The sequence below is a fragment of the Papio anubis genome, chromosome 13, assembly GCF_008728515.1.
Source record: "Papio anubis isolate 15944 chromosome 13, Panubis1.0, whole genome shotgun sequence".
NCBI classification, from domain to species: Eukaryota; Metazoa; Chordata; class Mammalia; order Primates; family Cercopithecidae; genus Papio; species Papio anubis.
The window spans coordinates 21,205,475-21,228,939 of NC_044988.1; the positions used below are offsets into that span (position 1 = coordinate 21,205,475).

The 23,465-nt window shown below is 38.2% G+C and overlaps 1 protein-coding gene and 1 long non-coding RNA gene across 4 annotated transcripts in view; one reads left to right on the forward strand and one right to left on the reverse strand.

Moving 5' to 3' along the window:
- Positions 1 to 15,840, forward strand: part of LOC110741449 — a 42,203-nt gene extending 26,363 nt beyond the window's left edge. Inside the window, exon 3 of the long non-coding RNA XR_002517650.2 lies at positions 14,444 to 15,840. This is a non-coding gene — a long non-coding RNA (uncharacterized LOC110741449). The remainder of the gene's footprint in view (positions 1 to 14,443) is intronic.
- PCSK5 (proprotein convertase subtilisin/kexin type 5) overlaps positions 1 to 23,465 on the reverse strand; it is a 464,397-nt gene that overhangs the window by 156,000 nt on the left and 284,932 nt on the right. For 2 of the 3 annotated variants that reach the window (XM_031654136.1, XM_021927555.2), the window contains exons 15-20: positions 19,094 to 19,196; positions 17,214 to 17,407; positions 14,058 to 14,142; positions 10,212 to 10,309; positions 9,652 to 9,781; positions 9,129 to 9,244 (exon numbers count right to left, since the gene is read on the reverse strand). In XM_031654136.1, coding sequence (XP_031509996.1) covers positions 9,129 to 9,244; positions 9,652 to 9,781; positions 10,212 to 10,309; positions 14,058 to 14,142; positions 17,214 to 17,407; positions 19,094 to 19,196 — 726 coding nt within the window. Of the gene's footprint in view, positions 1 to 2,990; positions 5,630 to 9,128; positions 9,245 to 9,651; positions 9,782 to 10,211; positions 10,310 to 14,057; positions 14,143 to 17,213; positions 17,408 to 19,093; positions 19,197 to 23,465 lie in introns of those variants that run through there. The other variant, XM_031654135.1, reaches the window with a different exon arrangement.

Sequence of the window (23,465 nt, forward strand, 5' to 3'; positions counted from 1 at the left end):
TGTAGTGCAAGGGCATGGAACCTTAGCACGTGATTAGTGAAGTGCGCTTGCTCCTTTGACTCCTGACAATATTTTTTACCCTTTAAAGGCTTCACATTATAACCATGTGTTTTATGTCTAAGTGTCTGTTTCCCTCATTAGACTGTAAGTTTGAAGAGGGCAAGAGAAACCTCAGAACCGAGTTTGTGGCAGGGACTCAATAATATTTATTTATGGAAGCAACTCTTTTGGAATGAGAAAAAGCCAAGCCCAGGGACACAGTGTGCTTTCTATCTTCACCTGAGAAAAGGCTCTTACACCCTGCCTTGCAGCATATGTAATGTGGACATGCTTTTCTCCAGCACTCTTAAAAAGGAATCAGTGTTGTACAGAATGTTGAAGCTGTGGGCTTGAGTCCTAGCCACACCCCTTACTAGCTGTGCCTCTTGCATCAGAAAATGAATGTCTATCGGCCTGATTTTTGTGGGGGCCACATTAAAGAAATCCATTTTAGTGAAACTCTGTGAAGCTTAAAACACTGTATTTTGAAAATAATGTACTGTTTTCTAAAATGAAAAAAAAAGTTAAAGATCTTCCAACTCAGACCTCAGGGAATGTTTCTGGAATTTTCTAGAAAGTGGGATACAAAACATCTTTTGTTGTCTGATACCTGGCCCTAGAAAAACCACAGCTGGATCCAAACAATGGTCCTTTAGAGAGGAGCCCTCGTAAGAAAGTCCTTTGGTAATAAGCCAGTCAAACTGTCCTTGTAAGTCCCTTGGAGGTAGAGAATGGGAAGGAGCGCTGGCTGTCCCAGGTCACATTCTGGTCTGCTGAAACGTAATGATGCTGCATAACTGCATCTTCATTGCTCAAGAAATGAATCTGGACCTGATCTTCACCTCTCATGATGAAGAGGAGACAGGATTATGCAGATTAGCCCCATTTCTAGGTGCCAAGTAGTTCTAATGAGCTACAGTGAAATTAGGTCCACCTTGGCTATGCCCTGCTAAATATGTCAAAGGCTCTAAAGCATTCTGTTGAGAACTTCAGATTTTATAAGCCTGCAACAAACATAACATTTGGAAAGGGATGTTGGCCAGAGAAGAGAAGCAGATCTGTGCTGTCATCTACATGTATTGCGTGCAGGGCCCAGGGCCCAGCCTGGTCTGGGTGAGGTCACACTGCAGCTGTCCTCTGTTCAACCTCTGCCATCTTGTGCTTGAGGACAGAAGGAGGGGGTATTAAATTGGCTGGCCCATAGTTGAAAATTGTCTCCAATATGCAATTTCTATTCAACACATTGCCGTCTGCCATTGTTCTCTTTGTGCAGGGCTGAATGATAATATGGAAGCTGTTAAGAATGAATGTCTATTTTATATTTTAGCTGCATGACATTCTTTTTACATGAGGGGGATAAGATGTTATGTGTTTATTTTCATACTCAGATATGTCACAAGTATTGATCACTTTGATTGAGAAATTTAATTTAGTAGTTACTATAGCAATCACCTCCCCTTCTTTACCAAGTACTCAGTTTGTAAGTTCTTCAAAAATGAAGGGTAGATTATTCAATGGAAAATAATGAATCTGGTAGAAGAGATCAGTGTGACAAGCCTCTGATAACTGGAGTGGAAAATGAGTGATAATTAGCAGTCTTCCATGGATGTGGGGATTGAGAATGGGCACACTATCCTTCTTCTACAAAGTGTACAAATGTAGATTTTTCTGAACTAAACCACCAAATTTTGAATCACTGTTCTTTGTAGCAATAGATAATTAGATTAAAACCATGAAAACATCTTACTTCCCTAAGCATCTTGTATGCAGCAAGTTCACTGGTAACATTCTTCCCGCTCTCTTCCTGTCTGTCCATGCTTCAGGGGCCAATTCTAGCTCTACCTGCTCTAGGGAACTGAACAGTCCAGTTCAAAGGAATCTCTGCCTGTTCTGAACTTAACAACTCAGTGTACCACTCATTTGAGATTTGGCATGTACCACTTGCTGTGAATTGTCTTAATGTTAAATTGTATTATGATGATGAATCTGGATATGGAATCTCAATCAATTTGTTTCAAGTCTATGTGACTCAGTTTTTCTCATGTGTAAATGGAGGATAATACATTCACCTCTAGAGTCCTGAAAATTGAGAGAGAACATATCCACAACAGTATGTATATACATACTCTATATTCCCACATTGTGTAGTACATAGTAAGTGATCAATAAAATTAATTTCTCTCCATCCCCATAATGGGATTTCAAAGCAGTAGAGGCTCTTCCTCATAAATGGTTGTTATCTCCAGATCTTTAAACCTAGTTGGGGCTCAATTTGTTTGTGGCTTTGGCTGATTTATCATTTCTTTTCCCCAAGAGGTAGAGCACTGAACCTTTAAGACTAGTAATTGCATCTCAGGCATGGTTCAAAAAGATCTATACTCCATTGCTGTTTTTAGCTAGCTTGTTCAGTCCCACCCCATGGTATATACTTGAGATTTATTTTAGACAAAATCATCTTCTAGACATCCAGCCAATGTCGACTTTACACAAGATGTCAGCAAATTGAACAAAGCCACCTTCCTCTTTAACAGCTTTTACACTGCCTACCTCCTTGCCCCCAGCCATGGCTCCCAACCCTACAGACATACACCAGTGGGTGTGCTGTGCACTAGAGGAAGAGCGGGACCAGGTGGGCCCTATTCTGGGGGCCAGCATCTGTACGATCTGATAGAAACAATACCAAGCCTTTATAGATTTTTTTTCACAGCCTTGCTTTCTAAAAATGGGATTTAACATATATTCATGACCAAATCTAACCCATTCCTTTCTTACACTGCTGTTTCTCACTCCTTCTCAATTCCCTCCTCTGCTCACTCTCTTTTCCAACTTTATTTAGATGTTTCATGCACCTCCACCCTTTCCTTCATATTCAGCTTCTATGTAGAAACAGGGAAGTTTCTCACGACCTTACCCTTTCAGAGAAGTTTATACGTGGGTATGAACAGATCAAATAAACAGGAACTTAGGTTAATTTAATAGAAAAAATAAAATATGGAATAACATTGATTTTGGCCAGTATCAATTACAACCATTCTACTATATTTTACAAAAAAACAACTGAACATTTTACACATGTACAGTATTTTTCAGTAAAAGTGGATTTGGATTTAACAATGGGTCACTAATTGAAAATAAAAAGACAAAAGAAAACAGAAATAGGACTTTTGTCTCTAGAAGGTTAGAGCATTTGTTGAGTCTCCAAACTTTGTACTATCCATTACATATATCTCATTATGAATATATATATTTATACATAATATATAACATTAACTTAAACTTTGAAAGCATTATGTTCTAGTTAATAATGTTATGTAGATAAATGAGGCAGTAACACACTAGTAGTTAAACCAGTATTTCCGCAACGTGCACCTGCATGGCCAGTGGGAAATGGAATGCACGCTGGTAGACCCCGATGAATTTTGTTGTCATGTTGATGGTTATTCGTCTAAGAAAACAGACATCATTTTTATCTTTCCTATCACAGTAACCTCGTGCCTTAAATATTATGGGCTGGTTCAGTTAAATAGATTTCTTTGCAGGCAAATTCAGTTTTGCCATCTGCTTGACCTTGGTTTAGGCTTGTGCTTGCATTTGTCCATGTAAGACTGTGCCTTTAAATGTAAAACCGTACGCTGTGCCCAGGATTAACTTTCATTTTTTTTGTGTGTCAGAAGGGCCTGCGGTATTATGAAGGGGAAGACTGCTTAGCAAAATCAGTTGGTTCCCTAATTACTTATGAATCATTATGTGATTCAGTAAAATTGCAATGCTATTAACAGGGTCATCAGATAATTTATTTATTATTCACCTTGGGTTGTAAGTTATCTTTGATGTCTAGAAATATTTTCAAGGCAGGTTTTTTAGTAGCTTGCTGTTTGGATGGGGACCTTAGCATCTACTTCCCACCTCTTTCCCAGGATAGTCCATATTGATAGTATTCCTCTCCTCAGCTGTGACTCCAGCAGCATCTTCGAAGTAAGGCTCTCAGAAGCATGAAGCCTGCAAGATGGCTGGTCACTCGTAAAGCAAATGAGGTCACCAATGAAGCTTTGATATGAAGAAACTTGATATCAGTCTACCCTCCCCTAAACAGAGAAATTGTCAAAAGATCTATAAGATTTCATCGTTTCTGGCCACTAATTCAAACAGTGTTCTCATAATTCAGTCTTCTAGTTTTGATGAAGTGTTTAGAGTCATAGAAAACCAGTGAAAATATTTCTTAAAAAAAAAAAAAAACCCAAAGAAACAGATCATCTCAACATTCAGTGGACCAGCATATAATAGTATGGCATAGTTATAGAGGGACAGAGGAGTGGGAAAATAAGAACTAGAAGGGTACAATCATGCCACCCATATTCAATTTCCAGTTTTATTTTCTTAAAATGACAAGATGAAAAAACTTCTAATAAGCACCATTGAAAAAAGTTGCCTGGCCAACATGGGCACCAGCTTAAATATTATTTAAATAAATTCCATTTCTTAAAAATACAGGACCTCTTAGAAACTTTTGACTCCAGGAAGAAATTTCCTGCATCATATTCAAAATGCTTCCCACCATGACAAATGGAATTTCTGATGGCCTTTAAAAAAAATGGGGATAATGGCTAGATAGCACCAAGAGGTTGTGCAGGGTCTACAAAGTTAACACTCTGAATTTCAGGGGAGCTGGATCAGCCTCAGCTCATCTATGTACCTCTGCATTCTGTCCATCTGTCCATCACCAATTTGACTATACAGAGCAATCCCATTTGGCGAACTGTGTGTAAAATAACCCAATCTACAATGGAAAAGCCAGTAGCAGCAAGTCTATCTGATGAAACCAGTGCAGCAGACTTATCAAGTGCGTAAAATGCAAAAACCAGTACATAATGCATGAAGTAAATGATGTGTGGAGAGTATCGATGTTTCACTGTGAAATACCATGGCAAACGACACTAAACACAACTCTGTAGGATGTTCCTAATGCCCTCAGGTCCAGTTTTCTGTCATTTCCCCCAATGGTGGACTCAAGCATGCAAGAGCTTTCTATTTCATTTTTGTCTATTTATGCTCTTGCAATGTTTTGGAAAGGTATTTTTAGGTGTTTCAAAGGGGGAAACAAGCAAATCAATGCAAAAGGGGAAAAAATGGACCTTCAAAACCAGGGCAGGAAATCAAATCATTACTTTAACGTCAAATTTTGGCATCAAATGCTTTGGTCATACAATACTGTCTCTGTGGTTCTGGCTGTTTAGCACTAAACACCCAGTTATAAAAGGTAGGCTTGTTGTAGGTTTATTTTTTTTTTCCATTTAAGTTCTGACAAAACAGTTCACCATCTCCCTGCACAAACTTGAGAGAGAGAAAAAGAAAAAGAGAGCAAGAAAGAGAGAGGTGGCTTGCTTTTTTTTTTTTTTTGGCTTGTTTTTTTTTTCTTTTTAATAATATGGAATAATCTATAAGTCTACAGGAACAAAGAAATCTAAGATGGCTGCTCAGCCTTGAAATGTACATGTTTTGCAGCAAAGTTGTTGAAGAACCTTCCGTTGGCACAGATTGTTCTTTTTCACAAGCATACAGAAGCCTCCTTCCGCCCAGGACTCTTCCGTTGCTTTTCCGGAAGTCAGCAAGAGAGGAGGGGAGTTGAAGACCAGAGCGGCATGATGGACACACACGGAAGAAGGTTGTGATTGGCCAGAGAGGCAGATTTGGGGGATTGGAAGAGATCATTCAGGAGTAGTCAACAGGAGGAAATTTGGTCCACCCAAAGTGATTTCAGTCAACAGCATTGTTTTTCAAGGAGAGACATTGCAGTCCAATGTAATTGGTATCCATTTGTGAAAGAAAAAAAAATTAGAAAAAGAATAAATTAGAAATCAATTAATAACACAAGCAAGAAATTTTTCTTCTTTGCGTTACCTAGAGCAGAGAGTATACAGTCATTTATACCATATTTCATTGAATCTAAGACACAAGATTTAAGATGCATCATCATTTTAAGTAACACAAAGGAAAAGATGCTTCTTCATATTAAACTGTGACACAATATTCTCTTATCAATTAGAATTTTAATTTTATACTTATTAAAAGTATTTGTTATATTTATGTAACATTCTGTTTTGTTTCCATGCGTATGCAAGAATCTTTCCTTTGAATATTGAACAATAGTTTAATTTTCGAACTTCTTTAGAACTGCAATTAAATTCAACACAAGAAGTAGTCGTGTGCCTAACTCGGTTGAACAGATATCTCTGCATCCAAGTCTCATATCTGGGCAGTAACACTGATATCACATCAGTTTTCTGGTCAAAAGTGGTTGTAAACTGCCACAAATTATAAGATGCATCTGATTTCCGAGATGATAAAATGTAAAAAATATGTCTTAGAATCACAGAAATACGACAGTTGAAAGAGAATAAATAACACATCCTTAAGTGCAGCTGCCATGTGATTTCAAAAGCCTGGTGAGCCATCAATGATCTCATTTTGCAACTGACCTGAAAATGGACTCACTGCAGATACGATTCTTCATTTCCCACTTCTGTCCACTATGCTGACACTCCGCTTTTAGCAAAGCGCCATTTGACATAACTTGTCTGGTACTCACCATGGTTTAGGGAAAGTAGTTAAAGCATTGCAACTCTTGAAATGCCTGGTACCAAGTGCTATTGGTGAACATTTCAAGTTACAATGGATTTCCTGCATCAGTCACTTTTTGTTTTTGAGACAGAGTCTTGCTCTGTTGCCTAGGCTGGACACGATTTCTGCTCTCTGCAACCTCCAGGGTTCAAGTGATTCTCATGCTTCAGCTACCCGAGAAGCCAGGATTACAGGTGCGTGCCATGCTTGGCTAATATTTGTATTTTTAGTAGAGATGGGGTTTCACCATTTTGCTCAGGCTGGTCTCAAACTCCTGGCCTCAAGTGGTCTGCCCTCCTTGGCCTCCCAAAGCGCTGGGATTGCAGGTGTGAGCCACCATGCTTGGCCCAATCTCTTTCATCTTCCTCAAATTTTCTGTTACTAACTTACAAAAAATTCTGGTCATATTCAGAAATAGGGGAACCATGTTTTTAAGTAAAGTAAAGGAGGCACTTGCTGGTAACTAAAAAATGACACTTACATGGTCCTTGGGGTGCCACCACCCCAAGCCTCTCTCACCTCAGTGTGCTATAGTAGAATCAGCCCTGGCAAGAAAACCTCGGAACACAGGGCCTGTGTCGGGCCCATCCCTGCCCCAGACCAGTCATATACTGGAAAAACCATGGAGATGCAAAGTCATCTACGATGCTCCAAAGAAATAAGACCACAAATGATGTCCTATCAGTGCTATCATGTGCCCAGTCCTTTCTGACACCTTTTTGAGATTCCTTATAGGGAGTTGTGGAATAACCAGATGAGGTCAGTAGTATTATCTTCTTCATTTTCTAGAGATGGTGGAAATGAGGCCCAGAGCAGTTCATAACCTGCCCAAGGCATTCTGACTTCCAAGTCCACATTCTCCTGACAATGGCACTGTTTTTTCTTTCATGAAATTTCCAGAAGGGGAAATGTTCAAAAGAAGGGAAAGAATAAACCTAGGGCAGGGATCGTGTCAGTCAGATTGTTGCAACTGCATATTTTTTGTTTTCTTTCTCTATTTTTATAACAATCTGAAGATGTTTTGAACAACAATAGTTTAAACAATGTCTTTCTACATCATATCTTTATCTTTCTATATCTGCATAAATTTAGGAGTAAATTTCAGGGTCCCTTCAGCATAAGTTAGTTCACAAAATGTTGGAGTAATTTTAAATTCATTCATTTTACGGATGGGGAAACTGAGGCTAGAGAGGTGAGGGAACTTGGTGTTAAATTGTTAGGGAGAATTGGATGTGCAGTGGTTCTTAAACCTGGCTGCAGATTAGAAACACTTGGGAAGTTAAACCCATGATCATGGGCTGCACCCTAGATCAATTCAATCAGAATATCTGGGGATGGTGCTGCATCCTGGCATCTTGGTTCAGAATCATTGGTGCAAAGAAGAACAGACCAACATTGTGAAATATTAAGTTCTATACTTAGGTCGATCATTTCCTAGCTCTACACCCTGGGTTTTCCCTTCTGTAAGATGAAGATATTACTTTCTAGCCTCACAGGCTTAATGAAAGATTCAGATACCATTTAATTACTCTTTATATATCAAAATTATAAACAATCCAAATAATAGGAGATTGGCTAAAAACTGTAGCATCTTCACATGATTGAATTTTATGCTGCTATTAAAAATAAAGTTTCCTAAAACTGTAAAAACATAGGATAATGTTTCTGCCTAATGCTTAGTGCAAAAAGTAACATACAAAACTCTATGTGCATGGTATTTTTAAAAATCTGGTGAAAAGTACCTATGGTAAAAACTGGAAAGAAATACAACAATTAGCTAGAAAATGCTACATATTGTATAATTCCAATTATATAGATTCTGGAAAAGGCAAGTCTATGGAGACAGTGGAAAAAAAAAAAAAAAAAAAAAAAAAAAAAAACCAGTAGGGGGAAGGAGAGATGAGTAGGTAATTCACAGGAGTTTCAGGGCAATAAAACTACTGTGCATGGCACTATAATGTTGCATATATGTTGTTATACATTTGTCCAAACCCACAGAATGTACAACCAAGAGTGAGCCCTAATGTAAACTGTGGACTTTGGGTGATAATGATGTGTCACTGTAGGTTTATCAACTGTAACAAATGTACCCCTCTAGTGCTTGATGCTGATAGTGGGAGAGGCTACGCCTGTGTTGGGGGAAGGGGGTATATGGGAAATTTCTGAACTTTCTGCTCAATTTTGCTTATGAATCTAAAACTGCTCTCAAAAAATGAAGTTTATTAATTTAAAAAATTAACTTGAGCTATATTGGCCAGTGCCACTATAGCTGACTTATTTCTTCTTGCAATTCAAACAAACAAACAAATCCATTAAGGGTAGAAGTTCAAGATGAATGAATGCCACCAAAATATTGGGCATGTCATATCTGATGCATGCTGTGAGTTTCTTTTTTAAGTGGAAAAATATTAGTCCTGAAAGTAGAAAGACCATACTTTGCTCATAAGATCGATATGAGCAGTTGTACTCACCATCCTTGCAAATGGCTCCCATTTGACACATTCCTAAGTCTAAGAGATACCCACTGGGGCAGCTTGTACAGTTCTTGAATCCTGGGCCATTGCACGTCAAACAACTGGTATCACATCTATGAGAAAAATGTATAATTTTTTAAGCCATTCACACAGGCACAGGGGAAGGTGTGTTTACTAGTAGCCTCATAATGTCTTAAATTTAATTATCCCTCTGAAGATGACTCAAAAATCTTTTCTCACAAAAATTGCTAGGTTTGATGACACAGGTAGACACTGTGATTTTAAAGGGTATCGAGCATATACTTGAAATTGAAATAATAAAGGTATTAAGGTGCCTCCGAGGCAAAGGAATAAAAATATCAAAGATAAGCTGGGTTAAAGCTTCACAACAGTGTCCACAGGTCCACGTTTAAACCTAGTGTTATCATTACAAATTCTACGTTTTCTTATTTTCTTATGAAGGTAGTCATCAAAAGAACTTAGGTCTAATTGCTAGGGCCCAGGGGGCAGATCCACTTACTTTTTGCAGGATTTGTATCCATTCTCTGAAGAGTGGTCAAAGTAATAGCTGATACTACAGCTCTGCACGCATCTCCCATCCTCCATGAAGTAGCCCTCTGTGCAGTTAATGCACCCATCAGCTCCTGCCCCTTAAAAGCAAGACAAGCACAGGAAATGAGAAATAAAACCTCAAAGGAGGTGGTGTCATGGGCTTCTTTAACAGTTTGAGAAAATGGCATCAACCTGCTATAATTTTAAGATTAATAATTGAATATTCATGCTTTTTCTTAATTTCCCTGGGAAAAAAGCCTTCCCAGTTAAAATGGAACCTCTTGACAAAAACATCCACTCCCTTTAGAAAGAGGAGATACCACTGGGCTATGTAAGTTTCTCAGTGAGGATAGGATGCCGATGACTGCTTGACTTTCAATGAGAATACACGCACAATTATTAAAAGAGAAATATACTTCTCCAGCATTACTTTAAAAGTAACAAGTGGGTGGCATGAGTGACGGCTCAAACCAGAAAGAAAAGCAAAACCAGAACCGGGAGAATAAACAAAAGAACTAGGGAAGGTACCAGCACAAGTGGCGCAGAAGCGGTGGCAGGGCTGGCAGTCCTGGCCATTGAAGTACTGTCCGTCTTCACAGGAGACAGAACACCGGGATCCCTGCAGGCTGGAAGAAGTATAAAGGGAGCTTCAAACAGACTGTTGTGATCAGGCCAAAACGTAATGACTCCCCAAACTCCATATGTAACAGATACAGTTTCCCTCAGAGGCTAGTGGACTTGGCAAAGCTTCAAAGCAGGGGAAATAGCCCGTGTACCCTTTTTTTTCCCCCCTCCTCTCAATGCTTATAACGTTTCTCTGTGCCTACAATGATGTCCATAGCATACACACATGCTGCTAGGCCTTGGGGACATTCTCCTTAATTTGTTAGACTGATGGGCACCCTCCTACTTTGCGCAACATCTTACAACCCAGAGGTTTTAAAAAGTATTTGATTGACAAAAGAATCACATTGTCTAGCAACATGCCCAACAACTTCTTAATATCCAGACTTACCACATAATAAATTAGAGTTATTTCATGATTATAAATGCAATAGGGACACATGGTAAAATGAATTACGACTGAGCAAAAGTGTACGACCATCCTGTCCAATCCACAGCTCAAACTCTCCGAGTAGCCATTCTGATTGTGTTTCTGATTTCAGTCTTCTATGGGTTCTCATCAAAAAAAGAATTAAAATACTTTTGCCTCTATTTCTTGGTTTATTCATTTTAAACACTCTAATGAAAAATTTATCAAAACTGTACTGCTATTTCCCTAATCATCTTGACTTTTCTTTGTTATTATTTAGTGTTTCTGGGAATTAACTATAATAATCTACTTAAATTTCTATTCATCTAGTAATATGAGATAGTATCTAATGAGTTGTCAGAATGTCAAATGAGAAATGCATATTTTTCTCTCCCTTCTAATTTCTGTTAGCTATTATATTTTTCACAGTCTACAGGTTGATTCTTAAAATTGAAAACAAATAAAAAATTGTTACTATATTTGGCTGGGCATGGTGGCTCACACCTGTAATCCCAGCACTTTGAGAGGCTAAGGTGGGTGGATCACTTGAGGCTGGGAGTTTGAGACCAGCCTGGGCAACACAGTCAGACCGTATCTTTACAGAGGCTAAAAAAAAATTGCCAGGCATGCTGGTACCTGCCTGCAGTCCCAGCTACTCGGGAGGCTGAGGCCAGAGGATTGCCTGAGCCCAGGAGTTTGAGTGAGCTATGATCGTGCCACTGCACTCTAGCTTGGCTGTCAGAGCAAGACTCTGTCAAAAAAAAATTACAAGTTAATATAAAAAATTACTCACTGAATAACTAGTGTGATTCGAAACATAGTGAGAAAATGTAACCCTATGCTACCAAATCAATGAAACTAGAAGATCAGTATCTAAACAGGGTTAAATGGTTTCCATTGTTTTAAACTCTTTATATTGCTCCAATCGACATCTTAATTGACTGCTTTGTATGTGGATAATGCTAATTTTAAAAATTAAAATTTATTTTTCCCTATGCTCTTAAAAAAATTTGGAAAGTACAAAAAGTTGAAGAAAAAAGAAACCTGAACAGTCACCATTAGCATTTTCATTTATTTCCTTCCTGGATTTTGTGCATTGATTTTTTTTTTTCCTGTTTGTTCTTCACCACTATTTAAAAATTTACAAGTCTCTTGAGGCAAAATGGTCAACCCTGGAAGCTCTTAGAAAAATGCAAGGAGACTAAGGGCAGCATAACTGAAAGTGGACTTCATTCATAGATCTCACTGGCCAGAGAGAGAGAGAGAGCGAGCTGTCATTTAAAAAGCCAAAAGAAAATCCCTTTCCCTTTCTGTAGCACTAGAAAAAAGGATATTGCCTTAAATGGATCTATTTGAGAGGAAATAAGGACCAGTGAAACACTTATCAAAGTTAAAAAGCTGCCTAGTTTTTCTAATACAGGATAGCACTTCCTTGTGAGGCTGGCATCTGTTCAGCAGGACACAGAGGTTGCACTGTGTGGAGAAGGAATGAGGTAAGGGGGACGTGTAACAGACAGTAGTCACCAATCCTGAAGTTTGCTGCTGCTTCCAAAATACAGGTACTGCGAGGCTAATGCACCTGGTATTGTGAACGCCTCTGTGCTCTCTGTGATAAACTGGCCAGGTTAGACCTGTGCTGGACAACATAATCTGGCACACATGGCTACTGAGACCTTGAAAGGTGGCTATAGTATGGCTAAGCAACAGAATTTTAAATTTTATTTAACTAATTTAAGTCTAAATGTGAAAAACTGGCACTTGATTCCATTATTGGCAAAAATTTGGGTAAGTCTGGAACAACTTGGCTATGTAAACTTTTCTTTTTCAACTACAAAACCTAAATAAAGATCCAATATTTCTCATGAAAACAATTTTGTCTGAACTCAGATGTGTTTTAAGGGTAAAACATACATCAGATTTTGAAGACAGTAAAACAATGAAAATGAAAAACATCTGATAATAGTTTTTCAATTGTTGAAATAATATATATTAGATGAAATAAAATATTTTATGAAACTCGAATTTCCCCTGTATCTTTTTACTTCTCTTAATGTGGTTACTGGCATATTTAAAATTACATATATGGCTCTCAAATTTCTATTGGCATACACTGGTTTAACATACCCTATATAATGTTCCCTAAGAAATAAGATAATTTAAATCATCTTATATTTCTCATGAACCAAGCATGGGCCAGGTGCTACAAAAGGTATTTTGTAACTGTTATCAGAGTTAACCTTTATCATAATCCAGCAAAACAGGGGTTATTATCATCATTTTATAGAGGAGAAAATGAAGGCTCGGAGTAGTCAAGTGACTTGCCCAAAGTCACACAGTTAATAAGTAGCAGAGGAGGATGTGAGTCCACATCTACTTTCTTTTTATTATACTGCTTTGCTCCTTCTTCAAGAAGAATTAGGTGGCTAATTCTTTCTCAGTACTGAAGTCTCGAGATGAAAATTGCCAAGTAAGCTAATACTGAATGCATTTATGGGGGCGGGGGGGAAAGAAATAAAGCCATAGATAATTGATCAATCTAAATGAAAATGATGCTCCAATACTGGTTAATGGTGAAGAATGTACCTACCTGGAAACTGCCTGGACCCTGCCTAGTTTACCTCCAATCACAGGTGGAAATAAAGATACGATCAATACCTAAAAGAAATCCAGTGCAGCAGAGTTCTAATTCCACGTACAGCCCCAGTCCAACTCCTCACTAAATGCAGAATGGTCTGACCTTCCCTACTGAGATCAAGAGGCTACCTAGTTAGTTTGAGCTGTACATTGTTCTCTTAGAGAGCAGACCAACTATTGAGCTTTAGCAATGAGCAAGTCATCCGTTCAAGGAAAACATCTCCTGGTGTTAAATCTATGTGCATACTATAGCATAATGGAACCAAGCCTGAGGTACTTAAGATAAGAGAATGATTGGGTATGTGGAGAGAAATAATAAAGATAAGGGAATAATTTCCGACCAACCAAGGAATGAATCAGGGGGATTAAATATAATTCATTGGTATTACCTGCACAGTAATCCTTGACTGGCACAATGCAGGTTAAAAAGCACAAAGAATGCCTCTCAAACGGCCATTTTTATTGACTTATATCTGAGCCATCTTTTCTAAAGAGAATTTGTTTGGATACAACCCTTCTTTAGCCAACACAGCATCCCATTTCTCACATATAATAGTAGAGATAATGCAAATAGCAATCAAGTGCTTGAATGGGAGTCAGACCAAGGGTAGATCGTAAGAGGGCTATTTGTTTAGCATTTTTTCATTTTATTTACATTGAGAAGCTCTTTGGGCTGTGTTACTTAATAAAATCCTTCACTCTCTTACCTTAACCCATCCCTACATTCTGTACAGTTATGGAATTCAGTACATGTCTTGCAGTTTTCACTGCATTTCCGGCAAAGATTTTTTTCTGTTAAAAAAAAAGAGAAAGTTATAAATCAGTTGGTCAATTGGATTCCATAAAAGCATCAGAGATGTTCTAATGCTGGCTAATGTATGCTATAGTACCTATGGCCTTGACTAGAAAATTACCGGAAAAGCCATAGAATCACTGTTTGTTATCATTTCTCAGCAAACCAAGTACAGACAGGAACCGTAACACTGGAAAACACCTTACACTTCTCTGCCATTTTGCAGACAAGAAAATGATAGCCTAGCTAATTCTTAGTTGAACAGTTTATAGGCCTTTTTTTTCTTCTTTTTCTTCCTAGTCTCTCTCCCCAGCAGGGTTTCTTAACTTGCAACAGTGCAAAGCCCACTCACGAAGCTGGAAAAACATCACTCTATAAGGATTGAAAGGCAATGCCTGAGACGGAGGAATGGGAATGTAGACCCTCATGCTCATAACTTTTTGGGCTGGTCAGTTGAGCTGAACTAGAGAAGGGAATCTACATTTAAGACTGCAAGGTAAGGACTGCTTATTTCTTACATTGTTTATTTTAAACACTATTTTAGTGTCTTGCACTTTACAGCAGCCATGGAATTGGTATAAATGTTATTATAATTCAGATAATATCTATATTCTGGAGAATAGAAATGCATCATTTGAACAAGTATACTGTAAATACTTGCCTTCCTAGTTACTACCAGGTCCATATTGAAAAAAGTTGGCAAATTTATGGTTGTTCTGTGGAGGAAAACATTTGGCATATTAAGGAAGGACTTCTACCTTAGACAAAATTTTGCTAAAGTCTTGGTACCTGCTCTGATATGCAAGTGGATTATAGCCATGTGAATGTGTAGAACTGAATGAAGTTTCTTCATGGGCTTCCATCTGCTTTTTAAATGTTGGTGTTCTTCAGGGTTCCATAGAGAAACACAACTTAGTGGATCCCTGCAAGGACCTGCTGGATCAAGTCTGAGCCTCTGAACATGAAATACGAAGCCCCTTACAATCTTAACAGTAGTCATCACATGTTCTCTCTCACTGTCTCACTGAGAATACTGAACATGCATAGAATCTGAACTCGGATGTCCTAGATTTGCATTCTGCTTTTAGCAACTCCAGTGGGCAAGTTCAGGGTCTCTGTTCTCTCACTCATTAAATGGAGATTATAATGCTACCCACCTCTCTGGTTGTCTTGAGAAGTTAAATAAAATTAATTATTCAAGGGAACGATATGAACTATTAAGCACTGTAAATGTGTTGGCAGTAATTACTACTACTGATCATATGTGATCATTATGTTGTACATAAATGGACTCATTAGAGAAGAAAACTATAACATAAGGCAATTACATAGAGAGAGATATACAAACCACTTGTATCAACACTTTGTGGTAGCTGAAGTCATAGTTTGAACACCTTAATTATCTACCTTCTAGGCTCTGGAAACAACTGACTCTCAATTACTTTGGTTCTGTCATATAATATTCCAGAATCAAATTTCTTTTCCAAGGCTCAACCTTCTTGATAGAATTTTGACTTTTTTTCCCCACAAGGAATACTGCATATTTCTGTGGATTCTTTATGCCCCCTTCTCTCTCCCAATTTCTCTTTTCTCCCTCAAGTCAAAGTTCATGTTCTAAATTTTGGGGCAAGCAAGAAAGGCAGAGTCCCTACCCACTGCCCTAAAGGGTAAGTTGAGAGATCCTGTCTGCCTCACAGAGAAATGCTCCTCTTTGAAACCAGAGAGAATTTCACTTCTTAAGAAGCAAGAGTATTCACTTCAGATTTCTTGTCTGATTTTATTTTAAATAACTCTTGTTCCTTTAAACTTGAGTTTTCTTTTTTCTTCCTTAGGTTGTGCAGAAACATGAAATTTCAGTGCCATCATATACCATGGTATGACGTTCTTGTTAAGAGAAATTATCCAGAACTCAGAAATAAAGTAAAAGGTAACTGCAGTCCTTTTCAGAGCCACACTAGAACACTGTCCAAAAGGTCTACCTTAAGATTATTTAATTCTCTAGGGAAATATACCTTCGTCTGTTTGCTAATGATGGCTGATTATGGCCCAAACTCTGTGTTAATGCACAGATTTTTGTTTGGTAAGGTTGCAAATTACTTCTATTCATTAGAAAAAAAAAAAAAAAAACAACACTTTCCCAAATTCTACTTGTATGGCCATGTAGAAAATTATTAAATGATTCCATTTTGTTTCTAACTTAGCAAAAGGATTTCCATTTTGCCTTTCCTGGTGGACTACAGTACCTGATCATCTTTCCGCCCTGTTCGTCACCTTGCAAGTTCCCTTATTAGTGGGTTAAATAAGTCATTGACAAATGTTCATTCGACTCTTAAAAGACAATCATATTTTTTGAACGTTTTAAAAAGTATATTTTGATATCATACAGGCCCGGTGTCTATTTGGTCAGTGTGCAGAAAAGAGCAGGCCTGAATGTTGTCCTTTGCAAATCTGCTTGTAAGGTTGGTCCATGACTGGCACATCTGGGAACTTGAATTTTGGGAGGGTTCCCACTACCCTGAAAAGAGTGGCTCACTTTGTCTAAACTGTTTGTATAAATAATATGGTTTATGGGGAACACCTATTTTCCTTTGAAGAGTCTGGAATTTTGGTACGTGTCAAGTCTGACCAGCCCCCAGTGACAACCCTGGGCCCTGAGTCTCTAATGAGGTTCCCTGGTAGACAACATTTCATGCATGTCGTCACAGATGGTTGCATGGGGAACTGAACACGTCCTGTGTGGCTGAACCTTGTCCCATATGCCTTTTCCCGTTGATGATTTTTTTGCTGTAATATCTCCTATCTATGAGTTCATGAGCACGACTATATCCCAAGCCTTGTGAATATTCCCAGCAAATCACTGAACCGGGGGGTGGGCTTGAGGATACCCTGATAAAGTTACAAGCATTTTTATATAAAGCTTCTAAAGGGTTCGCTTAAAATAAATGAACTAGATCCTGTTTGATATGAAGCACAATTCCAGATTTCACAAAGAGGACTATCCTTCCTGAGGTCACTCACATGAAAACCCCACATTTCTTCTCTAAAACCCAAATACTTGAAGTGAGCTTACTGGTATCCTGATATGACCCATCGGGGCAGTGAGTAACACAGCTGTTGGTTTCTTCATTCAGAAAGTATCCATATTTGCAGGACAGGCACTGGTCACCATGGCTCCCAAAGCAGGACTCACAGTTGGGAGCACACTTCCTGCAGCGCTTCTTGTCGGCGTGGTAGTGGCCAGGGGGGCAGCTGGAGACACAGATCCTGCATTGTGAAACGATAAGAAAGAAGGCAGCGTCACGAGCGAAGCAGTCCTCAGCATTCTCTTGCAGGTGCTGAGCAAATGGCTGAGCTCAGCCTCCAAATCACTTTTAAACCAGGATGCCAACACCACATCCAGAAAGCCAGATTGATTGTTAAACTTCCTCCTGCACAGTGTGCTGAAGCAGCAATGCAGTTACCCAACACCAAGTCTACCAAGACTTGTCAAACCATTTCCTGGTTTACACCTAGCCCTTGAAAAAGGATGATGGTTACAGAGAGGAAGGTTATGGGGGTGAATCAGAGGAAAACTATGTGGGAACCACGACTTCATTCAAAAAGGTCCCTTTAATAAGGTGTGACTTCTATTTTCATGTGTTGTTTGTCATATGGATTCTGTATGTGCATATGTGAGTGGTGGTGGTGGTTGTATGCTGTTGTCTAAATTAATATAAATATATTTAAATTTATGTTGTGTATGAGAACACTTAAAAAAAAAAACTTTCTGGTTTGCCCATAATGGAAGGACAGAGTTTTATTTATCCATTCAACAAATATTTACTGAGCACCAATTAAATGTTAGGCATTTTGCTAAGTGCAGGAGATAACAGAGGCTGAGAGATAGTCAAAGTCCTCCTTTCTCTTAAGGAATTTAAATTCCGGCAGACTTACAACAGGAATTCTTAACATGTCTGGGTCTGTTTGGGGGACTGGAGTATGGAGGAACCATGAGGCAGCTCCGCTTAGTGAGTTTTCGCCTGAAGGAGGAGGGAGAAGGTGGGTGAGGCTGTGGGAGACAACGGGAGGTCAGGATGAACTCTGATTGGGGCAGTCTCCATTCTTTGGCCCTGCCCAGGAAACGTATCTGCACAGCTCAAGCAGACACCAGGGGCTCAGAGGCACAGGGTCCACCTTAGTGCCCACGGCAGAAGAGTGAGATCAAGCAGGACCAACCCCTTTGCCACACTGATGGCCTATGTGCTGGGGAACGTGGAAAAGCATCAGTGTGGCCTGTGCATTGGCATCTTTGTGAAGCCATGAAATCGAATATCAGTGGGGTGGAAAGGACACAAAACTTGTGTGAGATGGGAGGAATAAGTTCAAGAAATCTGTCATGATGACTAGAGTAAATAACAGTTCATTGTGTACTTGAAAACTGTCACGAGAGTAGTGTTTAAGTGTTCTGGCCACAAAAAAAGATAAGTATGTGAGCTAATGCATATGTTAAATAGCTTGATTTAACTGTTCCAAAATGTATGTATGTATGTGTATATGTGTGTATGTATACACACATACATATACATACATACACACATATATAACATCAGTTGTGCATTATAAATACATGCAATTTTTACTTGTCAGTTAAAAAGAAAAAGAAAGGTCTGGAGGGGCAGGTGCTTAGCTGGTCCCTCCACCATCCTCCAAATGTGAGAGAAGACATTACAGTTTCACAGCATACACGCACATTTTGCGTTTTGTAACTTAATATAGTTTTCATCATTCTGAATAACACAGGGAGGCAGTCGGCCTGCACAGCAGCCTCTTTTCTATGCTTACACCTGGTGGGAGAATAGTGGAAGATGCCAGTGGCCTGCACACACCCCATGGTATTAGCCTTGCAGGGACTCCTAAGATGCCTGTGGGAGTGGCACATGCTGTGGGGATGTGACTTGGCCCCTCTCTTACCTGGTATTGTTTTTCAGCTTGTAGTAGTAGTGCAAACAGTCATTGCAGTGGTCTGGTCCTGGCCCGTCACAGCCAACCTCACTGCACTCAGGGTCGCAGGGACCTTTCCAAAAGACATTAGAACAATACTTGGAAAAATGATTTTAGAGCAGGTAAGCTTTACCTTGAATTTGGTATAAAATAAGTCTTTTTTTTTTCTTATGCAGAGAGTTTCTTTAAGACAGAGGAATAATTGTCAATGTGGCTTTAGGTCCAGAGATGAGCTCTTGACTTTTTTCGACTTTTGATTCTTAGGCAATTTCAATTGCCTAGGTATAAAGAATGTAAATTCTAGTCATGGCCTGGTCTTCAAAGCACATATGGCTGCCTCGTGGTAGATAAATATTTTAGAATTCAAATGAACTGTAGCAACTGGAAAAAAACCAACTGCAATTAAGTATGTGTAATAATAAAAAGATTGGATTTGTAGAAAAGAGAGAAGTTGTTGACAAAAAAGAAAAGAGTTATTATTTAATGCCTGGACCAAATGACCTGTCTCATTTAAGATCATTAAAGCTACTGAATACCTCTCAAATACTGTGGCCGGTAAGAAACACCATTATGGCACCTGGCACAAGCTTATCAGCATCCAGTCTCAAACACAGATAATAGATTTAAAATTGCTTCCTATACAAAGGCCAATGGGCAATTCGACAAAAGAAAATGATATATAAATTTAAAAAAATGCAAGCAAGTTTAAAGGATTCCAGACCTGAGATGAAAGTTCCCAATCTCTCTTACTACTTATTCTTTGGTATAGAACTGGAGAGAATGCACAGTAAGAAAAAAAAAATGCCAGAAAGATGGAGCACTTTTGTGATTGATGAAAAACTTTCTAATGACATGGGCTACTTTAGAAGTTTTTAATTCTTCTCTTCTTTGTTCGCCATATTCTGGAACATTTGGTCTCATAATCTGCAAACTCTTTCCCACTGAAAATTCATATGATTTTAACTAGCAATAAATGTATTGAATGAAATGTACAAATAGTAAATCAAGGGTAGTAGAAAATCTACTTATTTTAACCCAAAGGACTTACTGTTATACCTTGGTTTCTTTGAGTCATTATGGGACTATGTTTCATAATTACTGAATCACAGAAACATAAAATGTTAGATCTTGGGTGGAATGACTTAGAGAAAAATCTGGTAGTCAAATACCCTCATTTTACTGATGAGGAAACTGATTTTCCAAGAATTTCAGTGGCTTGCCCAGTATCACATGGTGAGGAGAGGGGTCAACGTAGGTCCTGATACCTAGGTAAAAATTTCCTGCTTAGAGGTAGCAAACCATGTACTAGGGATGACTTCTCCATCTGAATGGAAATAAGTCATTTCAAAATGCTGCAGACTTGAATATACTTCTTATTAACTGCAAGAGTCATTTGACAGCACTGCTTATTTCTATTTTCCCCAAAGCTTCAAATTGATCTCTAAATTCCATAGCTACTGCAACTTGGGACATTTTAGCCATCTGCCATCGTACACCAGGGGAGTGGTGTCTCTGCTGCCTATGGACTGAAGTTCAGCCAGCTGTGATCTCACAGTCCCTGGGATCCAATGACACAGTATGGGAATCTGGTTATGATAACGCCATCTGTGTCTCTAATCTGGCTGACTTCTAAATGAAGGTGAAAATTGCAGCTCCAAAGGAAAGGAATCATGGGTGGCCCTAAATTTTCACCAGATGACTTCTAGAATTAAAAAAAAAAAAAAAATCCCAAACATTTATTCTTAATATTTGCCAAAAGGGCTCTCACTGTATGGCAAGTTCACATACTATGTTGTTTCTTTTATCATCTTAAACTGTCCCAGATGCAGTTTAGCATTGTAGGTTGCAGGATAATAATGCAATAATTGTCTTGGTTCTCTCACAAGCGCCAATGTTGATGTTTTAGAGATATAATCAGAAAAACCACAAAGATGTATAACTGTTCTGAACTCAACATTCCGAAATTTGAATTCGAAACATTACCAAAATATGAATAAAGAGTAACAGCTTACTATTACACTCTATTTATGTTATTTTGGATATACTTTCTCCTATCCGAGAAGACAAAATAGTTCGCTAGTTAAAATATAAATAGTAATGCTATAGGCTCAAAGCAAAACATCACAAAATCTAATACAATCCAGCTCTGATTAGCTCGATTGGTCTTAACTTCAAGCGTGTTTATTGATTCTAGGATGCTATCTGTTTAGAATAAAAGTAACTACATGTGTATTTAAGATACTCTGTTCAGGTGGTTAATGAAGTAATTTTATTTTCAGTATTTAAAGGAAAATCTCAGAACTGCAAGAAAAAATATTTCTCATCTAAAGATACATTACACTTGTATTTATAGTTCTTTTTATTTTTTGAGACTGAGTCTTGCTCTGTTGCCCAGGCTGGAGTGAAGTGGCCTGATCCCGGCTCACTACAACCTCCGCCTCCTGAGTTCAAGTGATTCTTGTGCCTCAGCCTCTCCAGTAGCTAGGATTACAGGTGCGCACCACCACACCCAGCTAATTTGTTTTTGTATCTTTAGTAGAGATGGGGTTTCACCACGTTGCCCAGGCTCATCTCAAACTCCTGAGCTCAGGCAATCCACTCCCCTTGGCCTCCCAAAATGCTGGGATTACACGCATGAGCCACCGTGCCGGGCCTATAAATAGTTCTTCATTAGAAGAAGCTTTGTCCATTATGTGTTATATGTCATATCTCAGAAGGATTGAATGCTCCTAGGAGTGCTAGCCAATGCAACAAGACAGTCGTCAGAAATAATGACGAGAAGGACAACAAAACCAATTTGCAGATGCTAAGGCTGTAGTACCTAAACCATCCGAGAAATTCAACTCTAAACTATATAAATTAATGAGAGAGTTAAGCAAAGTGGCCATATATAAAATAAATACAGCCAATGGATTTCCTACACACCAGCATATACTAGTTAGAAAGCAAGGAATATTTTCCACTATAAGAGCAACAAGGCCCAAAATACGTAGGTGTAACACTAACAAGAAGAAAATGACATAAAATTAAAAGATTTCAGTAAAATGGGACATGATCTATGTTTTAAATGGAAAGATTGTATGTTGTAAAAACAACTCTTCCCACAAGATTGCATATAAATTCAAATTAAATTCCAATGAGACTTTTAAAGGGAGACTTAAAAATCATTCTAAAATTCATCTGGAAGAATAATAGGGCAATAATTGCTATGGAAATGGGAAGCAGATGTTCTACAAATATAAAAATACATCATGAAATGAAAACAAAACAGTGTGGGTGGTATTGGTTTGAGAATTATTAGATTGATGAATCAGGAAAGGTGGAACCAGAAAAGATGCTGGTATAAGATCTTACTATATTGTTATAAAGGAAGCATCCTAAACTAATAAAAAAAGAAGGGATAGTTAGCCAATGATGTTAGTCTGTTTGGAAAATAACTAAAGACAGAGCTTCAATTGACACTATATGTCATAAACCAAAATGAGTTCCAGATGAATTAATGGCCAAATGTAAAAAACAAGAGATTACCAAACAAAGCACGTGAATATTCAGTAGACATTAAAGGATGGAACTTCTGCAAAAAATCAGTGTTATATTTGAGACCATAAACTCCAGCCTCTCATAGTTTTTTGTCAAAACAACACAAAACAAAACTTACATTCTCAGTGATAAGTGAGAATATGTTTTCAGCAATTATGAAACAATGTGAGAGACAATAACAGAGTGTTCACAAAGAGATAAGAGGATTACTGCACTTTGAATAGAAAAATGGGTAAAAGACAGTTGTATTTAATTCAGAGAACTACAGAGGAAAAAAATGTTTAGAATTACAGGCAATCAAAGCTATAACATTTTTAAAACGTTCACCTCTTTCTTTTTTTACTTTTTCTATTTTTTTCTGTTGGCAGGAATGAGTGTAATAAACAATCACATAGCTGGTCACAGTGTAGACTGGTACATCCTGTCTGGATAGCAAGTGACAAAATGTTTCCAAGCCCTAAAGCTGATTATCCTCTTTGATGCAGTGAGTCTCAAAACAGAACTCTATTCTAAAGAAATAATGAAGATATAGACAAAGACTGATAAATAATGATGTGTATCCAACCCGTGTTTAAAATAGTGTAAAACTCTGTAAGTGAAGTATGTGTCCCAGATTATGGATTAACTATATATTACAGTACAATCAGTATGGACTATCAGCTTTGTAGATAACACATGGATATCTGAATATATAAGTGCACTGATATATACACACATACAGATATTAAGGGGATAATAATAAGATGGAAGAAAATATGTCAGAATATGGGTAGTATATTGCTCTGTTCTATCATTCCATTCC